Source organism: Camarhynchus parvulus, chromosome 14 (genome assembly GCF_901933205.1).
Source record: "Camarhynchus parvulus chromosome 14, STF_HiC, whole genome shotgun sequence".
Taxonomy (NCBI): Eukaryota; Metazoa; Chordata; class Aves; order Passeriformes; family Thraupidae; genus Camarhynchus; species Camarhynchus parvulus.
Genome location: NC_044584.1, coordinates 941,957 through 964,448, shown reverse-complemented (window position 1 = coordinate 964,448; position 22,492 = coordinate 941,957). Strand labels below are relative to the sequence as shown.

Sequence of the window (22,492 nt, the reverse complement as noted above, 5' to 3'; positions counted from 1 at the left end):
CTAATCCTATCCTATTCCATTCCATTCCATTCCATTCCCATTCATTCCGGGCGCGGCCCCCCGCCGGAACTACAACTCCCATGGTGCCTCGGGGCGCCCCCGGCCGCCCTGCCGGGCACGTGATGGCGGCGGCGGTCACATGACCGCGCGGCGGGGCAGGCCCGGCGGAGCAGCCGCCGCCGCCGCCGCCCCGCATGGCCAACGTCGCCAAGAAGGTGTCCTGGTCCGGCCGCGACCGCGACGACGACGAGGACGGGCGTGCGGGCGAAACCACCCCGCTGCTCAACGGTAGCGGCCCGGGTGCGGCGGGCAGCGGCCGGCAGGTGGGTCCCGCCCCCGGGAGCGGCGGCTCCGCGGCGGAGGGAGCACGGAGCGGGCCGGGGCCGAGTGTTCGCCCCCTCCCTCCCGTGTCGTGTTTAACGCGTTCGGTGCCCCGGGGCTGGGCGGCGGCGGTCGGGGTCGCTCCGGGCTGGGAAAGCAGAACCGGGGGGAGCCGTGGCCGGGGCACGGGGCACTCACGGGGGAAAAGCTGAGCTGGGGCTGGGTCAGTGCCCAGCGGCTCCATCCCCGCTGCTCCCCCGCCCTGGGACGGTCCCTGGCAGCAGCACCGTGCGCTGAGCAGGGCCCGGCTCCTGCCCGCTGGGGCTGCTCCTCATTCTGGGAGTCTCGGCGTGGATTGGGTGGGAAGAGATCTAAAACTCATCCTGTCCTACCCCTCTGTGGGCAGGGACACCTTCCACTAGGCCAGGCTGCTCCAAGCCCTGCCCAACCTGGCTTTGAACACTTCCAGGGATCCAGGGGCAGCCACAGCTTCTCTGGGTACCCTGTGCCAGGGCCTCAGCACCCTCATTTCCTACTGACATCCAATCTATTCTCCTTTTGTTTCGTTTGAAGCCCTTCCCCCTTGTTCTGTCTGTATCTGTCCATGTAAAATTAACTTGTGCTAAGTGAATTTCTGTTAAAAACGCCTTTCTGTGGGAGCCTGATGCCTGGCATGCTGCTGATCACCAGGCAGGGCTCAGACACGAGAGCCTCCATCACTGCAGTGGTGCAGGGTGTCCTGTGGGATGGATGGAGCTGCTCTGGCAAAAAGCAGGTCCAAGGTGGGCCATGTCACAGCAGAAGGGCAGTTCCTTCCAAGTTCCACTTCCAAGTTAATTTGGGGTAATTAAATGAGCAGAACTTCTCTCCAGTGTGCCCTCAGGCCTGGTGTTCTCTCCCCCTCCTGCAGCTCCGTGAAGAAAACTGAGGCCCTCAGCAGCTGCTCCAGAGTGAAGCTGAGGGTGGGAGGGCAGGGTGGGACCATGGAGCACTTTGTGCCAGCACCAGCTGGGACAGGCATTGCTTCCAGGTGGCATCCTGGGAATTTCCTGTGCAGACCTGAGCTCGGATAGGGAGGAGCAGGGCCAGCTTGTGGCAGCTGTGAGCGGGGATGTCTGGCCCAGCACGATTGTGTGCTGCCCTGCTCCTGGGCAAGTCAGAACAGCGGGCTAATTAGAGGGAAACGCAGGGCTCGTTAGGCTGGAAGAGCCTTGTGTAGTGCTCTGGGAGCAGGGAATGGCAGCTGTGCCATGGCAGCTGTTCTGGGGTGAAAATAAAAGCAATCCTGCTGGGCAGTGCGACAGGAGCCCGTGTATTTGCAGCACACGGGGAGTTCTGGGGGTTTGAAGGGTGTGGGAGGAGGGATTAAGCAGATCTCATGGCTGGGGGTCATTGGGAAAGGCTTTTCCTGCTGGTTTGGAAGAAGTGCCTGAGGCCTGCTGCAGCAGGGGCAGCTGGAGCTGGACACCCAGCCCTACAAGAGATGTGATTTATTGTCACAGGGCAGGCAGCTCAGGTCCCAGCTGTGACATGGTACTGGTGGCATTTTCCGTGGCAAGGAGGAGAGGGAGCGCCTTGCTGGAGCTCCAGAGCACAGGTGCCCCTGGCAGTGGCAGCTGGGGTGTCTCTGTAGGGCTGGGGCTGTATTTTGGTGTTGGGCAGTGCCTCTCCCTGTGCCCCAGATGACTTCCAGTCGTGTGGATTGAAGCAGGAAGGCAGGACAGCTTTGGGGGAGAGATAAAGAGAGGCTGGAGCTGCTTAGCTCCGGGGAGATTTCAACCTGGGTTGTGGTTATACAGTAAAAATGTCCCCTAACATCACTTGTTCCCTTTGTCACGTGCTTGTTAAATGGAAATGAAAGTGATCTTGAGGTGCCCAGAGGAAACACGGGGCTGCAGATCCCAGCTGAGAGGGACTGAGGTCGAGTTCTGCTGGGTGGGAGGTGAAGAGAGGCTGGATAAACACCCCTGTGGCTGTGAGGGCTGTGAGGGGCCTGTCCCTGAGCTCTGCTCTGCTTTGGGGCCAGCTGGGCTGGCCAAGCCTTCATCCTCTCACAGGCACCTCTTTCTGGTGCCTGGAGCACCTTTTAGCACCAAAGAATGAGTTTTCCTACCCAGAGCCTTGCCTCAAAGGTGCTTGATGTGAATCTGATAGAACAGGGTCCCAACAGAGCAGCAATCCTGTGTTCTTCCAACATTCCATCTCATTGCCACTCTCATCCTCCTCCAGGCCGTTTACAAGGTGGTGGGGACTGTGATCATGGTGAGCCAGGGGTGAGAGGCAGTTGTGTCTCTGAGCATTGGGCCTGCTGGGGGCTGTCCCTCTCCTCAGCCACGTGTGTTGGTTCTCAGGCTGGGAAGTGGGTGGAAAACGTTAGTAAGAGCAGCCAATTTCCATCATGAGGCATTTTTTTGTGGAAGAACGTTTCTCCTTCGCTACCATCAAAGATATTTGTGCTGAAGTGCCTTGACTTTGGGGTTGGTTTGAAGCTCCTGCAGCAAGGGCTCACCACCATGAAAACCAGGCTGCTGCTGGGCAGGTTGTCCTTCTTAGCCCCTTCTCAGCCCCTGTGTGTTTATTCTGCATCTCTGGATGTTGCTGGTCTCATTTTCTTTCATCTCAAGTAACGAGGTGAACAAAAGCGGCCAGGCTGCAATCAAGAAATCTTGGTGGGAGGAGGCAGAAAAAGGGAAGTGTGAGTGCTGGGTGAGCCCTGATTCCTGGCAGATGGGCTGCAGATTGCACAGCCCAGGTTACTGGCACTGAGGCTGCTTGTGCCTGCCCTGGTGAGCCTGGGGGTGACTGCCCTGGAGAGCCACTGCCCTGGGGTGGTGGCAGGAGCTTCCCCCAGCACGGGAACTTCAGGAGTTTTCTGCAGGTTGCTCAAGCCAATGGTGATTGTGGCAATGCCTCATCCTTGTGCTGCTCCTGTGCCAAGGGAAAGGCCAGGGCAATGTCTTCCCATCCTGGTGGAGGTGAGGGTCAAGCAGCAGCTGTGCCCTGGCAGTGGCAGCAGGAGCCTGGAAGCAAAAGCAAAACCCAAGTGGTGACACCTTGGGGAGAGTCCTGGTGCTTTCTCCCCTGTTATGAGCCTGGAGGTGAGGAGCCCTGTTGTGTCCTGCTGTGAAGCATTTTGGGGATGATGCTGGGTGGGTTTGGAGCCTGTCCCAGCTGTGGCTGTGTGTCAGAGGGTCAAAAAGGTGAAAAGCCCTGCAGCTCATCTCCCCCATTTGCTGCTGGAGCCAGTGACAGGGTCCTCGTGCTGGTGACACACTGGTGACACAGCCTGGAGTTTTCCACCCAGCCTGGTACGAGGGGCAGAGTGATCTGCAGCTAAGAGGGGCCCTGGGGGCTGGAAATCCTCCTCCTTCCCTCCCACAGCTTCTGTGGTCTGTGCTGGGCTTTATCTCATCGATAACGCAAAGTCACGTGCTGCCAGTTCCTTACTGAGCACGGGATGGTGACAAGGGACAGTGTCTAGGGGCCTCTCCTCATGCTGGGTCCTGTCCTGCAGGGAGGACCTGCCTCATCCCTGTGGAAATGGGCTGTGGAGCAGAGTCAGACACTCCCTATTGATGGTTCTCCAGAGCAATGTTTGGGGACATAGCTTGGTTGCCTGGCCTGGATCATGGGGATCCCACAGTCTGGTTTGGATCATGGGGATCCCACAGTCTGGTTTGGATCATGGGGATCCCCCAGCCTGGCCTGGATCATGGGGATCCCACAGTCTGGTTTGGATCGTGGGGATCCCACAGTCTGGTTTGGATCATGGGGATCCCCCAGCCTGGCCGGGATCGTGGGGATCATGCACCCAGGGCATGATTGGAAGGTGGTGGTTGAGATCTTCTGCTAGATTGTTTTTGTGTTGAGGTTGATCCTCAGTTGGCTCTTGCTGGTCTCAGAGTGGGTGCCAGCATGAAAAGGGGAGCTCAGAGTCCCTGAGGGGGCTGCAGCCAGGGGCTCCAGTCCAGCCCCTGCTCAGAGCAGATCCCTGAGGGACACACCCAGAGGAGCTTTGGGAACTACTCTGCCCCCTGTTTGCTCCCAAGTTCAGTTGTCACCAGCCACAGGGTGAACATTTGGCTCTGATATCTGAGCAGAAGTTCCCTTGCTGCAGTTTATCCGCTGCTCCTTGTCCCATCAGTGCAAAGCTTCAGGGAAGTCTGGCTTTGTCCTGCCTGTAACCCCTTGTTGGGTGGCTGGAGATGGCATGAAGAACTCCCTGAGAAGCACCAGCTTCTCCTTGTGTGTCCTGCCATGTGCTCCAGCCCCTAACTCTCTTGCTGAGGTCACTTTCTGTGCCTTTTCTGTCCCAGGCAGCCCAAACTGGGTGCCAAGTCCCAGGTGTGCTGTGGCAGGTGCCAGGTGGAGGTGTGGGGTCCCTTCCCCAGACCTGGCAGTGGTCTGGCACCACCCAGGAGGGGCTTGGCCACCTCCCCTCCAGGTCTGTGCCTCTGACACCTCTTCACTCACCCACCAAGTCACTGCAAGTCTTTTTCAACTGAGCTGCTTCCTGACCACTGGGACTCCTCCATCCCAGGTGCAGGGCTTTGTATTTGCCTCTCTTGCATTTGGGGGCTTCCCTGCAGCCTGGTGAGGTCCCTTGGAGGAGCAGCCCTGCCTGCCAGCATTCCTGCCCACTAACACTGATGATAACTTATTTTGATTCAGACCAAGGCTCCAGACATCTCTTTGCAGAGCTCAGGATGAAATTACCTTTACCACCCGACTGGGCTGAGGGCTCAGTGCTCGTGTGGCACTGGCAGAGTGAGGCTCAGCATGTCCCAGAGCCTCTCCTGGGGCAGGAGAGCTGTTAACCCCTCTGTGCCCTCTGGGTTTTGGCAGCAGTGCATGTTTTTATGTGGAGATAATCACAGCACAGTCACACCAGCATCACACGTCCCCGGGATCAGCAGCTGCCTTGGCTGAGTTTGAAAACATCCCAAGGAGGGCATTGCTCAGGGAGTCTTTGAGCTGTGCACAAATAACCTTTTCTCTTGGCTCCAGACTGCCTGAATCTCTCTTTTTGCTCTTATCATTCTTGGGTGCTGCTGAATTAGCTCTTTCCTGCCCTCCTGGCATGTGGTCCCTGTGGTGGTGAGACAGGAGCCAGGCCTCTGCTTGCAGATACCACAGGGGTGCCAGGGCTCAGGGGGAGGATATTAAAAATGTGCTGCTTGTCTAAGTTCAGCTTCAGGTTCCACTGCTCCTCCTTTCCCTCCATCTGTGCTTGTGTCCTGCTGGTGCTCAGTCAGTGGGGCTGAGCTGCTGTGCCCTGGCTGCTCTCTCCACAGGGAAGGGGGAACAGGGTGGGGTGTCACTGGTTCAGCCACATTTGGTCTGTCTGCAGACCCCCTGCAGAAAATTCCAAGGAGAATTTTCCCTGGAGGGCTGGTCCTGCCTGAGGCTTTACACAAGGGACATGGCATGAGTGACATTTTCCATCTCCTTGCCTTGATCTTGCCCTGGATGTGTGGCACCTACAGGAGCCTCAAATCCTTGTGCTTCCTCAGTCCTGGTGGGGGTGTGTTCCTCTGCAAGGTGTCAGCTTTGTCCCTGGGACAATGTGTCCTTCCCCCTCCCTGGGATGGTGGGGGCCCGGCTGGGATCTCAGAGCAGCTGGGCACTGGCAGCTCCCGTACCCAGCTCATGGCCCTGAGTTCAGGGAGGTGACAGCTTTGTGTGTACCCAGCTCTTAGAAATCCACTGTGGTGTGCTCTGACTGCTGGGAAAAGGCTCCATTTGGATCCTTATCACTGGGAATGTGGAGCTATCAGGGCCCAGAAGCAAAGCCCAGGCTGGTTTTGCCAAAGCGGTGCCTGGCAATGGCAGCATGGAGCACTGGGGGCTAAAGGGCACCAGAGAGGGCTTGAGAAGCTGGGGCAGAACCCATCTGCAGGTCAGGGAGTGAAGGGGAATGTGGAGCAGAGGGAAAAATGGGAAAATAGGTCAGACTGCAAACACAAAGGGATATTCTTCCTCTGCAGTGAGTGCAGGGCTCCCAGCGGCTCTGGGCTCACGTTCCAGACGGGATCGTGGGGATTAAAGCAGCGAGGGGCTGGGGCTGGGACCTGCCAGCAGAGACACCAGCAGGCCAGAGCCCTGCTCTTGCTCTCACCATCCCTCTTTTATCCTCCAGGTCTTTAACCTGGCTGCTGCGGAGGGGTGAGGCTCTGGAGGGGAAGATCTTAATGCTGAGGAATGGTGTTTGGGCTGTTCCTGGGGACAGTGCTCGGATCCTTGTGCATCCCTGTGGGGCTGGAAGAGTGACAGCAGCCTGCCTGCTCCAGCTGGGTCCCCCTGTGACACTGCTCAGCTGCAGCCCAAGCCCCTGCTTGCCTAATCCAGGAGACAGAGGTGCCCAAAAAGTCAAAAAAGTCCCGTGCTGTGCAACTGCACTGCCAGCAAAAACCCTGAGTGATCACCAGTGAAAGGAGAAGCTGCTCCCCAGAGGGAGATGCAAATGCTGCTCCCCAGCATCACAGCAGGGCTGCCTCAGAGAGACACCAGAGTCCCCAGGGCTGTGCAGGAGCAGTGTGCCCACTTCCTGCTGTGTCTCCTGGCTGGCAGCCAGCCTGGCTGTCACTCTGGTCCCAGCTGCTCGGGGGGTGACAAACACTGACGTGGTGTGCTCCTCTCCTGGCTGGTGGCAGGTGGCAGAGCCAGACGTGTCCTCAGCTGTCCCTTGCTGCTGGCCGGGCCTGGCAGCTGAGGGCACGTCGTGGTGAGCTTGTGGCTGTGCAGGTGGCACGTTGTGCAGGGGCTCTGTCCCTCCCCAGTCCCAGGGCAGTGTGGAACGTGCTGCTCAGCACGGGTTTGTCCGTGCCAGGGGCTGCTGGTGGCCAGTCCCCAGTGAGCCGCTGCTGCTGGCACTCCCCAGGTGAGCTGGCTCTGCCAGCTGACAGGTTGGAGCAGCTCACCCAAAGCCTGGCAGGCTGCTGCTGCCTCTGGTTCCCTCCAGGGTGTTGGGTGCCACCTCCTCTGAGAGCAGGGTGCTGCGTTTGGGGGGCAGGCAGAGCTCAGCGAGGGAGGCAGAGCACGAGCATCTGGCAGCCCTGCTCCATCCTCCTGAGAGATTTGGAGTGCTTTCAGCAGCTGACCTCATTTCCCCTCCTCTCCTCAGCTCACTCCTTCCTCCTTCCTGCGCATCGGGCAGCTGAGCAATGTGGACCTCAATGAGGACATTCATGAGCTGGTGAGCGGCACAGAGAGGGGCCCACTGTTACTGGGACCCCTTCCCTTCCTCCTGCTGCTGTTCCCTCCTTCACATTCAGCTTGTTCAGGTCTTCCTGGGCTGGGTGACCTCAGCTGCTGCTGGCCCAGGGGCCCCTCTGGGATCCTCAGTAAATGCCCTAATTCGGAGCTGGGAATGGTCACAGGCGTTTGAGAATTTGGTTTCTGCCCAAAACCATGGGTTTGCTTGAAATAGCTCTGTGCTTTTGGCCTAAGGAATTTCCTGCTGAGCTGAAAGGTTGCCCTCCACCAGGGCATGGAGCTGCTTGTGTTCAGTGCCAGGTTAGTGTGGCAGTGGTGCTTGCTGAGGGTGCACCCCTGGTCCAGCTGCCTTAAATCCCACACATCCACCAAGTGGTGGAAAATCATCCCAGATCCCTGCCTGCCAGGCAGCTTGCACCTGCAGTCCTCTGTGCATCTCCTGAGCATCAGAAGGAGTTAAACTAACAGTTGTATGTGGATGGGAGGGCTGGACTCTCACCTGACCATCCTGAGCTGTGCATCCCATCCCACAGGAGACAGAGGTCCCTCGGCAGCGTCCCAACGAGATCCCCCACAATGAGAAGCTGCTGTCACTCAAGTATGAGGTAGGTGCCCGTCTGCCCCATCTTGTGTCTGCCCTCTGGGGTGCAGCAGGTGAGGTGTGAAGGGCCAGGGCTCACAGCTGCCCCATGAGGGCAGTTTCAGTGCAGAAAGAGTGGAATGGAGGAAAGAAAATGATAACAGGAGCAGGGTGAGGAGCAGAGGGCAGCCCTCCCCAGCATGGGGGTCTCTTTGACTGGTGGTAGACAATAACAGCATCTCCCCTTCCTAAACTAGAGCTTGGACTATGACAACAGTGAAAACCAGCTATTCCTGGAGGAGGAGAGGAGGATAAACCATGCGGTGAGTCTTGCTGGGCTGCCCACAGATCATCTCAGCTGGGGTGGACAAGGGAAGCTGTTCCCCCTGCCCAGCTGCTGGGGGCTTCTCTGGGCCAGAGGAGGTTGTGCTTAAAGCCTAGGTGGAGCTGGGATGGGGTTATGGGCACTGACCAGCTTGAGACAAGCTGTGAAACCACAGGATCAAGGACCCAGCATGAGGTGGTTGGAATGGGAGCTAATCTGGGTGCACATGGTGGCACTGCCTGGTGGCATGGGGCAGGTCCCTGAGCAGAGGGACTTCTGGAATCGTGTGAAACATCTGCCCTGGGGGCTTTGGGAATCAGTGCCACAGCAAGAACCCCAAGAGGATGGGCCTAATGGAGGCAGGCAAGCTGGAAAAGCATCTTAGGGATCCCACAGAGGAACAAGAGCACTGCTTAAAATCAGAAAATTGGGTCCAGGCTTCGCTGGGTCAGCCAGCATTGCTGCTCCGTGGCTCTGCTCAGAGCTTCCCAGGCTTGGGAACACATTGGGGTGCCCTAGATGGCAGGCAGGGGGAGGTGGCAGGGTGCCCTGGGTGCCAGGCTGGCTGGCAGCAGGCTGGGAGGGCTCCTGCCCCTCAGGCTTTCCGCACGGTGGAGATCAAGCGCTGGGTGATCTGCGCCATGATCGGCATCCTCACCGGCCTCGTCGCCTGCTTCATCGACATCGTGGTGGAGAACCTGGCTGGCCTCAAGTACCGGGTGGTGAAGGACAGTATCCTCACAGAGCACTGCCTGCTGGGGCCTCTGGGATCTGCTGGGAGCTGTGAGAGAGGGGTCCTGGGGGAAGGGGGCAGCGCTTCCTCGCTCCAGTTTGGTGGCACAGACTCTGCTGCCCAGCTGCTCTGCAGGGCTGAGCTGTGCCTGGGCACTGCTGTGACAGAGGAGGCTCATTTCAGCTGCCCTGGGTGCTCCAAGTGACAGTGGGCTTGGAGCAGCCTGGTCTAGTGAATGGCATCCCTGCCCATGGCAGGGGGTTGGAGCTAGATGGATTTTAAGGTGGCATCCAGCCCATGTCACCCTGTGATTCTGTGAGACGCTGTGGTGGGAGGGATGGTACCCAAGCAATGCTGGCTTTTCCTTGAGCTGCTGCCCCAGACATTGACAAGTTCACAACCAAAGGAGGCCTCTCTTTCTCCCTGTTGCTCTGGGCCACCCTGAATGCCAGCGTGGTGATGGTGGGCTCTCTGATTGTTGCCTTCATAGAGGTAAGAGTCTGGAACTGTTCTGGCTTCTTTACATGGGCAAAGCAGGGTCATGTTACCACAAAACATGCAGAATTTTGTGACCAGTGAATGTGTTTCTGCCAGTTTGGCTCCTGGTAGCCCCAGCTCCCGGGTGCTGTGCTGTGGGGGTTCTGTGGGGCTGGCAGGCTGCTGGGATGTGCTGGCAGCCTGGGGCAGAGGCTGTGCTCCAGCCTTGGCAGGGGTGCAGCTCTCCCAAGCCTTGGCCCTAGCTCAGCCTCTCTGTGTTGGGTGTATCCCAGTACCAGCACTGACCAGTCTGGCTGGGTGCCTCTGGAGGACAGAGCCAGAGTCTGGGACTCCCCATGGATCACTCTAATCCACAGTGCCTTCCTTGTGGCTTTGCCTTTGCTCTCCCTGGCAACCAAGTGTGACCATTCTGTAGCTGTGACAGGGTGGGGGAACACCTCAGTGTCCCCAAGAACCCATCCAGCTCCTTTTCCTTGGCACATTTGCCCTTAGGAAGTCTCCCTCAAGCCCATCTCCAGAGCCTGTTGATCAGCTTTGGCCTCACCTCAGAGCCACCCTGAGGGCGTGCTGTGTGACAGGGGTAAGGTGGCTACTGTGTCCCCATCCTGTGTGTGACAGCTCTCCCTGCTCCCTGCAGCCCGTGGCAGCTGGCAGTGGCATTCCCCAGATCAAATGTTACCTCAATGGTGTGAAGATTCCACATGTTGTCCGGCTCAAGGTAGGAAGCAGGAGGTGCTGGGATGGCCTGGGCACATTGTGTGGTCCTGGAGTGGTCCCTGCCCACCCTGTGGCCCTGCAGGAGCTCCCAGCTCCATGGCTGTTCCTCCCAGTGCCCAGAGGTTACATCTCCTGCCCTGGCACTGGGAAGAGCAGCTTTGGGTAGACTTTTGCTCTGGCCAAGAAGAAAATTGACCAACCCTGTTTGCCACAGTGGGAGGGGATGAGAATCACGAGTTCCCTGGGGTCATTGGCTCCTCCCATGCCTGGGGCCCACTGGGTCTGTGTCCCCTGTGGCTGCCATGGCCGTGGTCCTCGTGCCACCCCTGTGACATGGGGTGTCCTTCTCTGCTGTGTGGCACCCCTGTGACATGGAGTGTCCTTCTCTGCTGTGTGGCACCCCTGTGACATGCTGTGTCCCTCTCTGCTGTGTGGCACCCCTGTGACATGCTGTGTCCCTCTCTGCTGTGTGACACCCCTGTGACATGCTGTGTCCCTCTCTCTTGTGCAGACCCTGGTGATCAAAGTCTGCGGGGTCATCCTCTCGGTGGTCGGCGGCCTGGCTGTTGGGAAGGTGATGTGCACAAAGTGCTGCTGATGTGTTGGTCCCTGCTGCTGGCACTTGTGTCACAGCCTGTCACTGCTCCTGTGCTGGGGGCCCTGTGGTGACTTCCCAGTGTTATTCCCTAGTGTCTGCTGGCCAAGGTGACTGGCACTGCCAAGCTTGGGGAGCCCCTGGGGCACGTGGTGCCACCGTGCCAGCCTGTGTGTGGCTTGGCTGAGGGCAGAGAGCAGCAGCCCCTGTCCATCAGTGGCTGTCCCTGCAAACAGTAGATGGGGGAGAGTTGGGTGCCCCATTGGGACCTTTCTGGCCTGCTGGGATTGAAGGCAGGCAAGGGAAACACTTCTTTCCACAGGAGGTGGGCAAGGGAGGCACATGCCAGGATAAGGATTTCATAAAACCATGGAATGGTTTAGGTTGGAAGAGATCCTAAAGATCATCTCATTCCAAACCCCTGCCATGGGCAGAAACACCGTTCAGTAGACCAAGTTGCTCAGAGTTCTGTCCAACCTGTCTTGAACGCCTCCAGGATGGGAAGGGGGAAAACATCAGGGTCTGTATTTCCCTGAGGGATATACTCCCAATCCAGCTTCAGGACTGCAAGCTGCTGAGCAGCATCCAGCCATGCCTGTTCTTCCTTGCCCAGCCTCACTGTGCTCTCTGGCCCTTAGGAAGGACCCATGATTCACTCTGGATCCGTGATTGCTGCTGGCATCTCCCAGGGAAGATCCACGTCCTTAAAGCGAGACTTCAAGGTTGGTGTGGAGCTCCCAGGGGTGCAGGTGCCCCTCTGTGCTGTTCCCACTGGTGACTTGGCATCATCCCTCTCATCCCCTGGGTCTTGCCTAAGCTCAAGCCTGTGCCCAACCCTAAAGGTGCCCTCACTGCTGTTTCAGATCTTCGAGTACTTCCGCAGGGACACAGAGAAGAGAGATTTTGTGTCGGCCGGAGCTGCCGCCGGCGTCTCGGCCGCCTTCGGTGCCCCCGTGGGTGCGTGTCTTATTTTATTATTAACAAAGGATTTTTTAATATTATTTGTATTTTTATATTATTTTTATTTTATATTAACAAAGGATTTTTTTACAGAAGAGTCTCACTGAAATATGAGATTATAAAGTTGGTTTTTTTTAACACTGTGAGGAAAAATGGGTTTTTTGGAGTACAACAATGTGTCTGAGTTTTAAAGGGTCAAAGTTAAAGTTCTTGGACATTTGATATTATGGTCTTCTCTTAGGTATGTTCAAAAGTGGAGTAAGTTTATAATTTGTAATTCTTAAAACAGATTGGACTTAATTGATGTCTTTTAAAAGCTGCTGTAATTTTGTAAGGTGTTGACTTTGCTTTGAAGCTGTATGTTTTGTGGTTTGATTTTTTTTGTTCTGTCATCTTCTATTTCAAACATTTCTAGGGTGAGATTTCTTGTATTTTTGATGTTGAAATTTCTAGTCTAATATTTTGAACTTCACTGATGACTTTGTCTTGAGTCTGTTTTATTTCATTTTGAGTTGATGCTGTCTGGCACTGAGCAGTGCCTGGACATGGATTTCGTCAGGAGGTTGCTCCCACCTGCTTGGAGGCAGCTGTTGGGATGTGCATGGGGCACTGCAGGGACCTTGCAAGTTTTCCTGCCAGGCCATGCAGGTGTTGGCCCTGCCCAAGGGGCTCATCTGCCTCAGACCCCAAATGTTGCCTCCCTGGGGTGGAGAATGGCTTTTTTGTGGTCAGTGCATCACTGATGGCTTGGTCAGAGCTTGCCTGTGACAGGGTCTGGGCAGAGTGGGCACATGGCCTGCGTGCTTGGCTGCTGCTGGAGCCAAGGGGCTGTGGCACATTCCCTTGTGTAGATGTTGTATCTTGTGTTTGCAGGGGGTGTCCTGTTCAGCTTGGAGGAAGGGGCTTCATTCTGGAACCAGTTCCTGACGTGGAGAATTGTAAGTGCTGGAAGGCAGTGGGGAGCTGCTGGTTCTGGTGTGAGGCATTGCCTTTCCTGGGTGCCCTGACACCCCTGCTCCAGGAACAGCATCCCAGCTCCCCTCCTGTGCCCTGCTCCTCAGGGGCTGAATTTGGGCCTGGCTGAGCTCCTTGCCCCAGGGCAACAGAGAGGCAAAAGGAGAAGCCAGACCCTGGTCAGCCTAAGCTGCCCAGAGTGCCACCACAGGGAATGTGACCTCCTGTCCCCAGCACACCATGGGCACCAAGCCCTGCCCAAGGGCCTTGGGGGTGGTTTGGGGCATGTGGTGAGCAAGTGGGGCTGGGGGCACTTGGCAGTGACTCTGGGCTGCATCTCCTTCCAGTTCTTTGCCTCCATGATCTCCACCTTCACGCTGAACTCTGTCCTGAGTGTTTACCACGGCAACGCCTGGGATCTCTCCAGCCCTGGGCTCATCAACTTTGGCAGATTTGACAACGAGGTAGGCACAGGTATTCCCCATGCAGGGCTCTGGGGAGGGGTTGGACACAGCCCTCAGCAGCTTTGGGGACATCAATTTGTCTATAACCTCGACCTGCAGGCTCTGCCTGAGCAGGCTGTGGGGTCTGGCCAGATCTCAGCTCCACCAGCCCCAGCAGAAGGAATTTCTGGAGGCTCTGGGCTGTTCAGGGGAGACTCTGGGAGCTTTGTGCCAGCACAGAGTTGTGATGTCCCAGCAGTCAGTGACTGATTGTGGGCCTGCAAATGTGCCAGGAGATGTGAAACCCACTTCTTTCTTGCTTGCAGAAAATGGGATACACAATCCAGGAAATTCCTATCTTCATCTTTATGGGAGTGGTTGGTAAGAGAATGCTGCTCTTTCCATTTGATTCGTCTGAATAATTTCCTCTGTTCTCTGTCTGGGTCTAAAGAGCTTTGGTGTCCAGTTTCCTGGGGAAAATGGGGAATCCATTAAATTCTGGAGCAGAGGCTGCTTGTGGGGCTTGTGCAGGGATGAGAGCTGGATCCTGGCCCAACCCTAGGAGCAAAGTCAAGCCCCTTTAACCCATGTTGGCAGGATCAGTGTGTTGCAGTCGTGTGAGCTGCCGTGTGAGCTGCCCTTATCCCCATGGATTTGGCCTGTCCTTTGCCTGCCTGGAGCCAGCACTGTGACATTGGCCCCTGCTGCTGGTGCCAGGCTCCTGCTGGTGCCAGGTCCTGGCTGCCTGCAGGGGCAGCGCCCACATGTGCTGCTGGTCACTCTGCATGGGTTGTGGGTGATCTTCAGAGGTTCCCTGTGTGGTGGGCAGCCTGGGTCCTGCGTGCTGAGCTTTTCCTCCCTCCCATTTGCAGGTGGGATCCTCGGAGCCCTGTTCAATGCCCTCAATTACTGGCTGACAATGTTCCGGATCAGGTAAGAGCCCACAGGTCATGAAGGGGATTGATGTGGGTTTCGCACATGGAGCATGGCTGTAATCTCTCATTTAATGTGAGCAGCAGCAGTTCCTGAAAGGTGCCACGTGCCTCTCACTGCCTGTGGCTGTGCCCTGCAGCATCCCAGCACTGCTCTGACCCTGCCAAATATTTCCCTCCGGTGACTGGAGGGCCCCAGAGAGGTGCAGACACTGCAGACCTGACTGTCATGTGCTCTGAGAGGACTCAGAGAAGGGAGAGAGCTGCTAAAGCCAACTGAGACCAGTCTGACCCAGCCATTACCTGTCAGCAGCTTCTCAAGCAGCAGGACAGCCTGGCAGGGTCTGGGCAGGGAGCAGAGGCAGCCAGGCTGTCACGTGCCTGATGTGACATGCCCAGCCAGGCTGTGCTGGTGCTGCCCACACCCCTGGGTGCCACTGTCACTCCTGTGTTCACAGGTACATCCACAGGCCCTGCCTGCAGGTGGTTGAGGCCATGCTGGTGGCAGCAGTGACAGCGACTGTGGGCTTTGTCATGATTTACTGCTCCAGAGATTGCCAGCCCATCCAGGGGAGCTCTGTGGCATATCCCCTGCAGGTAGGACCTGCTGCAGAATGCATTCAGGCTGGGGGGCACCCTGAGCCTGGGGGGCTCAGCAGGGAGACAAGACCCTGCTGGGTTTGGGGCACTGCACCTCGCAGCTGATCCCTCCAGTGCAGGCAGAGCTGGAGACACAAGGATGCTGTAGGTGTCCTCCCTGCCCAGAGCTGCTCCTCGCTGGCACACGTCCCCCAGCCTTCCCTGCCACTTCCAACCCTTTCTTATCTCGCCTTTTCAGCTTTTCTGTGCTGATGGAGAGTACAACTCCATGGCCACTGCCTTCTTCAACACACCTGAGAAGAGCGTGGTCAACCTGTTCCATGACCCTCCAGGTCAGTGCACCCAGCAGGGAGGCCTTGAACGTCAGCAGAGAGGGTCCATGTGTGCCTTGGGCACTGCTGGGACAAGGCAGAGCATGATCAGCCCCTGAGGGCTTCACAGAGCGCTGTGCTGCAGTGGTGGAAGGAGGAGGGATGGGTGCGGTGCCTGGTGGCACCTCTGAGCTCAGCCAAAGGGCTGTGGGGCCAAGGACCTGGTTTTGGTTGTGCACATTTGCAGGCTGTGCTGCTTCTGAGTTGTGTGGGGGCATGTCTGACCCTTGCTGTCTGTCTGAAGTCTGTCCTGGAAATGTTGCTGGGATGTTTTCTTAATTAGCAGGGCCACTTGCCCCATAATGACTTTACCTTCTGGGCAGGTTGTGGAGGTGGATCTTGGGCTTTGGATTTGTTTGGGAAATGCAGTTTGGTTCCCAGGTTCTAGCTCCACTTTCCTTGGACCTGGTGTAACCCCAGCATCTCCTCTGCCTGCTGTGGAATCTGAGTTCTGTGCCCAGCTGCACGAGGGTGGGGAGCAGAGAGATCCTCAGCCCAGGGGGTGCAGCTTGGCCACCTGCAGCCAGGAGATGACCAAGATGACCATGCTGTGTCTTGGGGCTGCTCCTGCAGAGCTGGCTCCTCCCTGGCTCAAGGCTGCTGTCTGAAGGAGGGGTTGCAAAGTGCTTGTTTAAACCAGATTGGGCTGCTCAGCAAGCCCAAAATAGCACTTAGCTGGGCTGTGGGGTCAGTAGGGTCTCACTGGGATGGCACAGCCTGTGCTGTAGGGCGGCATGGCACTGGCTGGAGCAGCTGTGGGAGCTGCAAGATGGGAGGGACTTTGCAGGACATGTCCTGCTCAGTTGATCCCAAAGCTGGCAGTGGGATTGTGTCCTCCCAACCTTGTCCTTCAGCCCTGGCAGTCCCTCCCTTGGGGCTTTGAAGTTCATCATGGGAGTCTGGGAACCACAGGGCTGCAAGGGGACAAGTCATGGGATGGGAAAATGGGATGTGAGGGCTTGGGATGGCCCTGGCTGGGTGGGGGTGCTGGAGGGGGCAGAAATAACCTGAACAGCCAGTTTGAAGGGCTGTACCTGTGCTGCCAGGGCAGGAGGTGCAGCCCAAGAAGAGGGGCTCTCTCTGCTGGGAGTGAATGGTGGGGCTGCTGCTGCCCATCACAGCGTCCCCTGGGCTGTGGGACCAGCACTGACTCTGCTCTGTCCCCACCCCAGGCTCCTACAACCCCATGACACTGGGCATGTTCACACTGATGTATTTCTTCCTGGCCTGCTGGACCTATGGCCTGACAGTGTCTGCAGGGGTCTTCATCCCCTCGCTGCTGATCGGGGCAGCCTGGGGGAGGCTCTTTGGCATCTCCCTGTCCTACCTGACCAAGGGCTCGGTGAGTGCTGCCTGGGCAGCCCTGGCACCCTGCCCTCCTCCCTCGCTGCTGGGCTGTTGGCAGGCTCAGGCAGCGTGCCTGGAGCTGGCTGAGAGCTCTGAAGTGGGCTGGCTGCTTGCTTGGTGTCTTCATGAGCTGGGTCTGGGCCTCTCCACCTCCCAGTGGAGCCCTGCCAGCAGCTGGGTTGTTCAGGCAGCTCTCCCCACTTTGGAGGGGGTTTGGGGGCCAGGACTCTGCTGACAATCTCTGAATGCCCTGGAGCCAGCAGGTGACTTGGCTCCTTTCCTTTCCTGTGCTCAGATCTGGGCTGATCCTGGGAAGTACGCCCTGATGGGAGCTGCTGCACAGCTGGGTGAGTTCCCCATGGCACAGTGCTGGTTGGGCTAAAGATGTCATGGGAAAAAAGCATTCCCTGCTTCCCTGACAGCTTCCAGCTTCCTTCCCAGCTGAAGCCTGGCTGTCAGCTCCCTCATCACCCTGCCAGGCACAGTGAGGGCTGGGCTCACCCTGGGTGGGCAGTCCTGGATCACTGGGAGATTCAGGGCCCTCAGGTGCTCTGTGATGCTCTCTGTGATGGTGTTCACAGGGGTCTTAGGGTGAGGGAAGAGATGAGGATCTGACTCCATGTTTCAGAAGGCTTGATTTATTATTTTATGATATATATTATATTAAAACTATACTAAAAAAATAAAATATTTCATCCAAAAGCTAGCTAAGAATAGAAAAAGAAAGAATAATAATAAAAGCTTGTGTCTCAGAAAAAGAATCCAAGCTAGCTGACTGTGATTGGCCATTAATTAGAAACAACCACATGAGACCAATCACAGATGCACCTGTTGCATCCCACAGCAGCAGATAACCATTGTTTACATTTTGTTCCTGAGGCCTCTCAGCTTCTCAAGAGGAAAAATCCTAAAGAAAGGATTTTTCAGAAAATATCATAGTTACAGCCCTCACTCTCTGTGGGTCACTGGGGGGTCACTGAGAGATTCAGGGCCCTCAGGTGCTCTGTGATGCCCTCACTCTGTGTTTCCTTGCCCCCCTAAACCCCCTGGGTGCCTCTGGCAGGCGGGATCGTGCGCATGACCCTGAGTCTCACCGTCATCATGATGGAGGCGACAGGCAACGTCACCTACGGCTTCCCCATCATGCTGGTGCTGATGACAGCAAAGATTGTGGGAGACTACTTTGTGGAGGTGAGGGCTGCTGTGCTCCCCAGGGCTGGGGGGCCATGGGGGGCCAGGACAGGCATGTGCTCGCTCTAAGGGATGAGCTGCTGCCTGGCTCTGGCCTTTGCCATCTCACCAGGTTTCTCCTGATGGCTTGGCTCTTGTTGCAGGGGCTGTATGACATGCACATCCAGCTGCAAAGTGTCCCCTTCCTGCACTGGGAGGCCCCAGTGACATCCCACTCCCTCACAGCCAGGTAGGTGGGCTGGGCATGGCTGTGGCAGCAGCCTTTGGACCCCAGTGTTGGCCTGAGCTGGGAGTGGAGGTGGTGACCTTTTGGTCACAGGAACCTGCTGTCCCCTGGTACCACAGCTCAGCTTCTTCCCCAGCAGGGATGTGACCTGCAGTGTGTTCCTTCCTGTCTCCCTGGCAGCTTTTGGGGACAGAGGAGGCATCAGCACTGAGGAGTCATTTGTGTTGGGGGGGATGTTTGGGGTGTGAGGGTGCTGAGGCCCTGGCACAGGTTACCCAGAGAAGCTGTGGCTGCCCCTAAGTCCCTGGAATTGTCCAAGGGCAGGTTGGATGGTGCTTAGAGTCACCTGGGATAGTGGAAGGTGTCCCTGCCCATGGGAAGGGTTTGGAATGAGATGAGCTTATAGGTCCCTTGCCAGCAAGCCAGCGTGTGATTGCAGGATTCAGTGTGTGCTGCCTTGGGGCTGTGTTTCACCCAGAGCTCTCCCTGCAGGGAGGTGATGAGCACTCCTGTCACCTGCCTGCGGAGGATCGAGCGCGTGGGCACGGTCGTGGACATCCTCAGTGACACCTCCTCCAACCACAACGGCTTCCCCGTGGTGGAGAGCAACCCCGACACCACGCAGGCAGGCTGGGTGTTCCTGGGGAGGGGCTGCAGCTGGGCTGGCCCCCCGAGGGCTGGCTGCAGTGGGGACCCTCACACACGGCGCCTGTTGCAGGTTGCGGGGCTGCGGGGTCTGATCCTGCGTTCCCAGCTCATCGTCCTGCTGAAGCACAAGGTGGGTGCTGCTGCCTGGAGACTGGGTTGTGTCTGCTGTCCCAGTCCTGTCTCAGGCCCCTTGCTGCCTGCCTTGCTCAGCTGGCAGAGGGTCCCTGTCATCTCCCTCAGCTCGCCCAGGGGGATGGTGGGTGCTGCCATTTGGTGGTGGGGTTACCCCACATCATCCTGCACCCCTCTGGGCTCACAAACCCTGAGTGAGTGGCAAACAGGCTGTGCTCCTGCAGATGGTCCATCTGTCCGTCCCACCCTTCTGCCCTTTTCCCTCCCTGGCCCTGTGCACTGTCTCAGTGCCTGTGAGCTCTGTGGGACAGTCCCCAGCCCTCTCTTTCCTGCCCAGGTTTTTGTGGAAAGGGCCAACCTGAGCCTGGTGCAGCGGCGGCTGAAGCTGAAGGATTTTCGGGACGCCTACCCCCGCTTCCCCCCCATCCAGTCCATCCACGTCTCCCAGGACGAGCGCGAGTGCATGATTGACCTCAGCGAGTTCATGAACCCCTCGCCCTACACCGTGCCCCAGGTAACGCCCAGGGACCCCTCTGCCAGCCCCCCAGGGCTCAGGGTGGGCAGTGGGGGCTGCCTGGGGGTGCTGCAGCCCCCCCAGCCCGTTCTGCCTTGCAGGAGGCGTCCCTGCCCCGGGTGTTCAAGCTCTTCCGAGCGCTGGGCCTGCGGCACTTGGTGGTCGTGGACAATCGCAACGAGGTGAGTCCCTGCTCGCTGTGTGCCAGCAGCCTGGGGGGACATCCTCCAGGGGACAGGGACATGCTGTCCCCAGGCTCTGTGTCAGCCTGTGAGCTCCCTGTCGCTATCAGGCTGACCCTGTCCCTGTTGTGGCAGGTGGTGGGAATGGTGACCCGCAAGGACCTCGCCAGGTACCGGCTGGGGAAGGAGGGCCTGGAGGAGCTCTCTCTGGCACAGACGTGAGGCAGTGTGGCCCAGCAGAGATGTGCCCCGGCCCCTGGGAGCTGGGGACCCCCTTTTGCAGGAGGTGGGGAGAGGACTGGGCCAGTCCCTGCAGGCGTCACAGTGCCTGGAGCACTGCCATGGCCGTGCTGCCCTGGCCCTCCTGCCTGCTGCTGCCTTCCCACATCTACTGCCTCCTCTTGTCACCCCTTCCTCTGCTTCCCTGAGGGATCAAAATTCACCCTTGGCTCCGTTAGCTCCTGGAATAGGCTCTCCTTGAAGGTTGGGTGAAGGCTGGAGTGTTCCATGGGGAGCAGGGCTGCCCTACTGAGCTGGGCACGGTTCTCTGACACCACACGTGGCCTCTGTTGCCTCATCCACCCAGTCTGGGCTGTCTGGGACTTAGCCCTGCCCAAGCTTCGGCTGCAGGGCCTGTGAGAGGAGCAGAGGGGACATGGTGGGGTTCCTTCCTGCCCCCAGGCCCCCGTTCCCTGCTGCCCTGTGGTCCTGCTTGCTGGGTTGGGCTGAGCTCTGGGGTTCCTCCCTGCTCCTTGGCACTGAGGAGGGGGATGTGCCCTGCTTGGTTGTGCAATAAAAGGGCTCCCCTGGTTCTGCAGCTGCTGCCTCTGGCTCTTTCTTGGCTCCCTCAGCCACTCTGACCCCAACCCATGTGTGGGGAGACACCCCTGGGATTTGGGGCACAGATGGGGAGGGGAGAGCTGCCTGCACTGGGGAGATGTTGGTCCTGCAGCCTGTGCCCCTCTGCCACTCCTGCAGTCCTCCCACCACTGCTGCTCCCACACCGGGATCCAGAGTCGCTCCTGGGGTCTGTTCTGGCCCTTTCCAGCACCCTGGGCCCTTCCAGGCACCCCAAACCCCACCACCAGTCCTGGATTTGGCCGGGGGTGGGAGCAAAGCCAGCCCTGGCACCTCACTTTTCCTGTCTTCCCCTATCCTTGCTCCTCTCCTTGGCATTGCCCTGCCCCCTGCCCTGGGACTGCCCCTTCCTCACCTGGTGCCTGGAGAGGCTTTTGACTGCAGGATCTGTGTTGAAATAAAGTCTGTTTGTACTTTTATTGTGCAGCTGCCTGTCTCTTGCTTCCCTTCTTCCCTCGGGGCTGAACGGAGCCCTGTCCCCACTCCTGCTGCCGGGAGGGCACAGGCTGGGGTGTGGGGGCTGGCTGCCCCTTCCCGGCTCCTTTTCCCTTTCAACACCAACACAAAGCAGAGGATGCCTCAGCTGGGCCCTGGTAACAGCCAGGTCTGGCCGTGGGGAAGAAGAGCCAGCCGTGCTCTGGGGCAGGGGAGCTGTAGGGCACAGTGGGTCCCCAGGGCAGCGCTGGGTCCCCTGTGTGCTGACAGCCGGGTGCTTTATGAGGCCCCGCTCGCCCTTTGCCCCGGCGCAGCCGAGATAAGGGCTGGGATCCACCGCCTTGGGCCCAGAGTAAACACGGGCTGCTGGCTCCCTCGGCTCCGCGCTGCCCTGCTCTTCCCTGCCCGGCTCCTCCCGCTGCTGCCAGCAGCCCCCAGGTCCTGCCAAGCCGTGGTGGCCCTTTGTCCTGGCAGCAGGGACAGCCCGGTGGCGGCTGGCAAAGGACATGGCACACGCTGCTGCCTGGCGGGAGTCATTTATTCACTCGTCCCGTCACCGGCTTGGGCCCGGCCGCTCCAAGTGCCCCGGGGCTGGCACTGGGGCCACCGGGTTTATCATTAACCGGGTGGCACGTGGCGGCACCGGGGCCACGCTGGGGTCACAGCCCCGCGAAGGGCTCTGCCTCCAGCCCCGGGCGGCCCGGCAGCTCCGGCCCCGGCTCCACTGTCCAGGTGGCCAGGAGGTCGCTGAAGTCGGGGGGGCCGCTGTGGAGCAGGCTGGTAGGGCCCGGCTCTTTCCAGAAGGAGGGCGGCAGCTTCCTGCGGTGCATGGGGGTGATGTGGCCGTACTTCCTGTGCAGCCGCTGGCTCCTGCCGCCGGGCAGGCAGCGGTGCACGCCGTACTCGAAGAGCTCGGCCAGCGGGCCCAGCCTGTGCGCGGCCCCCGGGCTGCCCCGCGGCGCCTCGGGCACGGCCGGGGCCGAGCCGCAGTCCGCGGGCACCGGGCGGCTCCCGGCCGCCTCCTCCCGGCCCCGCCGCCCGAAGTAGCGCTGGATGTCGCAGCTGATGAGCTCCGAGAACTTGAGGAGACGCAGCGTGGTCTCGGCAGTGCTGGAGACTCCGGCCAGCTCCGGCCTCACGCTCTCCTCCACTGCTTCCACGTCCTCCTCTTCCTCTTCCTCCTCTTCTTCTTCCTCCTCCTCCTCCTCGGAGAGGTCGGGGAAGTCGGGCTCAGGGTGCGCGGGCAGCAGGAGGCCGTGCGGGAAGGGCGAGGGCAGCCGCAGCTCGGCCCGGGGCTGGATGACACCCGCGGCCATGCCAGCGCTCAGAGGCACCCCCGGGAGTCACCCTGCGACAGGGACGGCGGGGTCAGGGTGACACAGCCCTGACACACCGCCCAGCAGCCCTGAGAGCCCAGGGGACCGGGCTGTGCCACACCATGGCCAAGGTGGTGCCACGGGGCAGCAGGGATGTAGGATCCCTGCACCAATAACGGGGTGTGGGATGTACCCACCAAGCTGTGGGGAAGGGGGCAGTTGGGGGTATTCCCCCTGGGACAGCCCCACTCAGCCCTGGGACAGCAGGCAGCAGGGGTGTCCCCACCAAAACTTGGGATATGGGGCGATGGAAGCATAACCCTGAGTCGTGGGACATGGAGTAGCAGAGATGCCATTCCCCTACAATGGGGACGTGGGACAGTGAGGATATTCTAACTG

At 58.7% G+C, this 22,492-nt stretch overlaps 2 protein-coding genes across 3 annotated transcripts; one reads left to right on the top strand and one right to left on the bottom strand.

Annotated features, from left to right (window-relative positions):
• The first annotated feature begins 143 nt into the window (after positions 1–143).
• CLCN7 (chloride voltage-gated channel 7) lies at positions 144–20,739 on the top strand. Of its 2 annotated transcripts, XM_030958001.1 has the most exons (25): positions 144–323; positions 7,445–7,516; positions 8,070–8,141; positions 8,374–8,439; positions 9,041–9,173; positions 9,557–9,666; positions 10,310–10,390; positions 10,901–10,963; positions 11,623–11,706; positions 11,848–11,941; positions 12,818–12,882; positions 13,246–13,362; positions 13,668–13,722; positions 14,214–14,274; positions 14,732–14,870; positions 15,112–15,205; positions 16,417–16,586; positions 16,887–16,938; positions 17,655–17,782; positions 17,926–18,011; positions 18,501–18,633; positions 18,727–18,786; positions 19,126–19,302; positions 19,404–19,484; positions 19,620–20,739. In XM_030958001.1, exons 1-25 carry the CDS (start codon positions 195–197, stop codon positions 19,704–19,706), a joined length of 2,409 nt encoding a protein of 802 aa, XP_030813861.1. In that variant the 5' UTR covers positions 144–194; the 3' UTR covers positions 19,707–20,739. The 2 variants fall into 2 exon arrangements, with proteins under 2 accessions (XP_030813861.1, XP_030813862.1); XM_030958002.1 differs by lacking the exon at positions 7,445–7,516 and having other exon boundaries at positions 145–323.
• Positions 20,740–21,436: 697 nt separating this feature from the next.
• PERCC1 (proline and glutamate rich with coiled coil 1) lies at positions 21,437–22,093 on the bottom strand. Its single transcript, XM_030958413.1, has one exon. It carries the CDS (start codon positions 22,091–22,093, stop codon positions 21,437–21,439), a length of 657 nt encoding a protein of 218 aa, XP_030814273.1.
• Between the last annotated feature and the right edge of the window lie 399 nt (positions 22,094–22,492).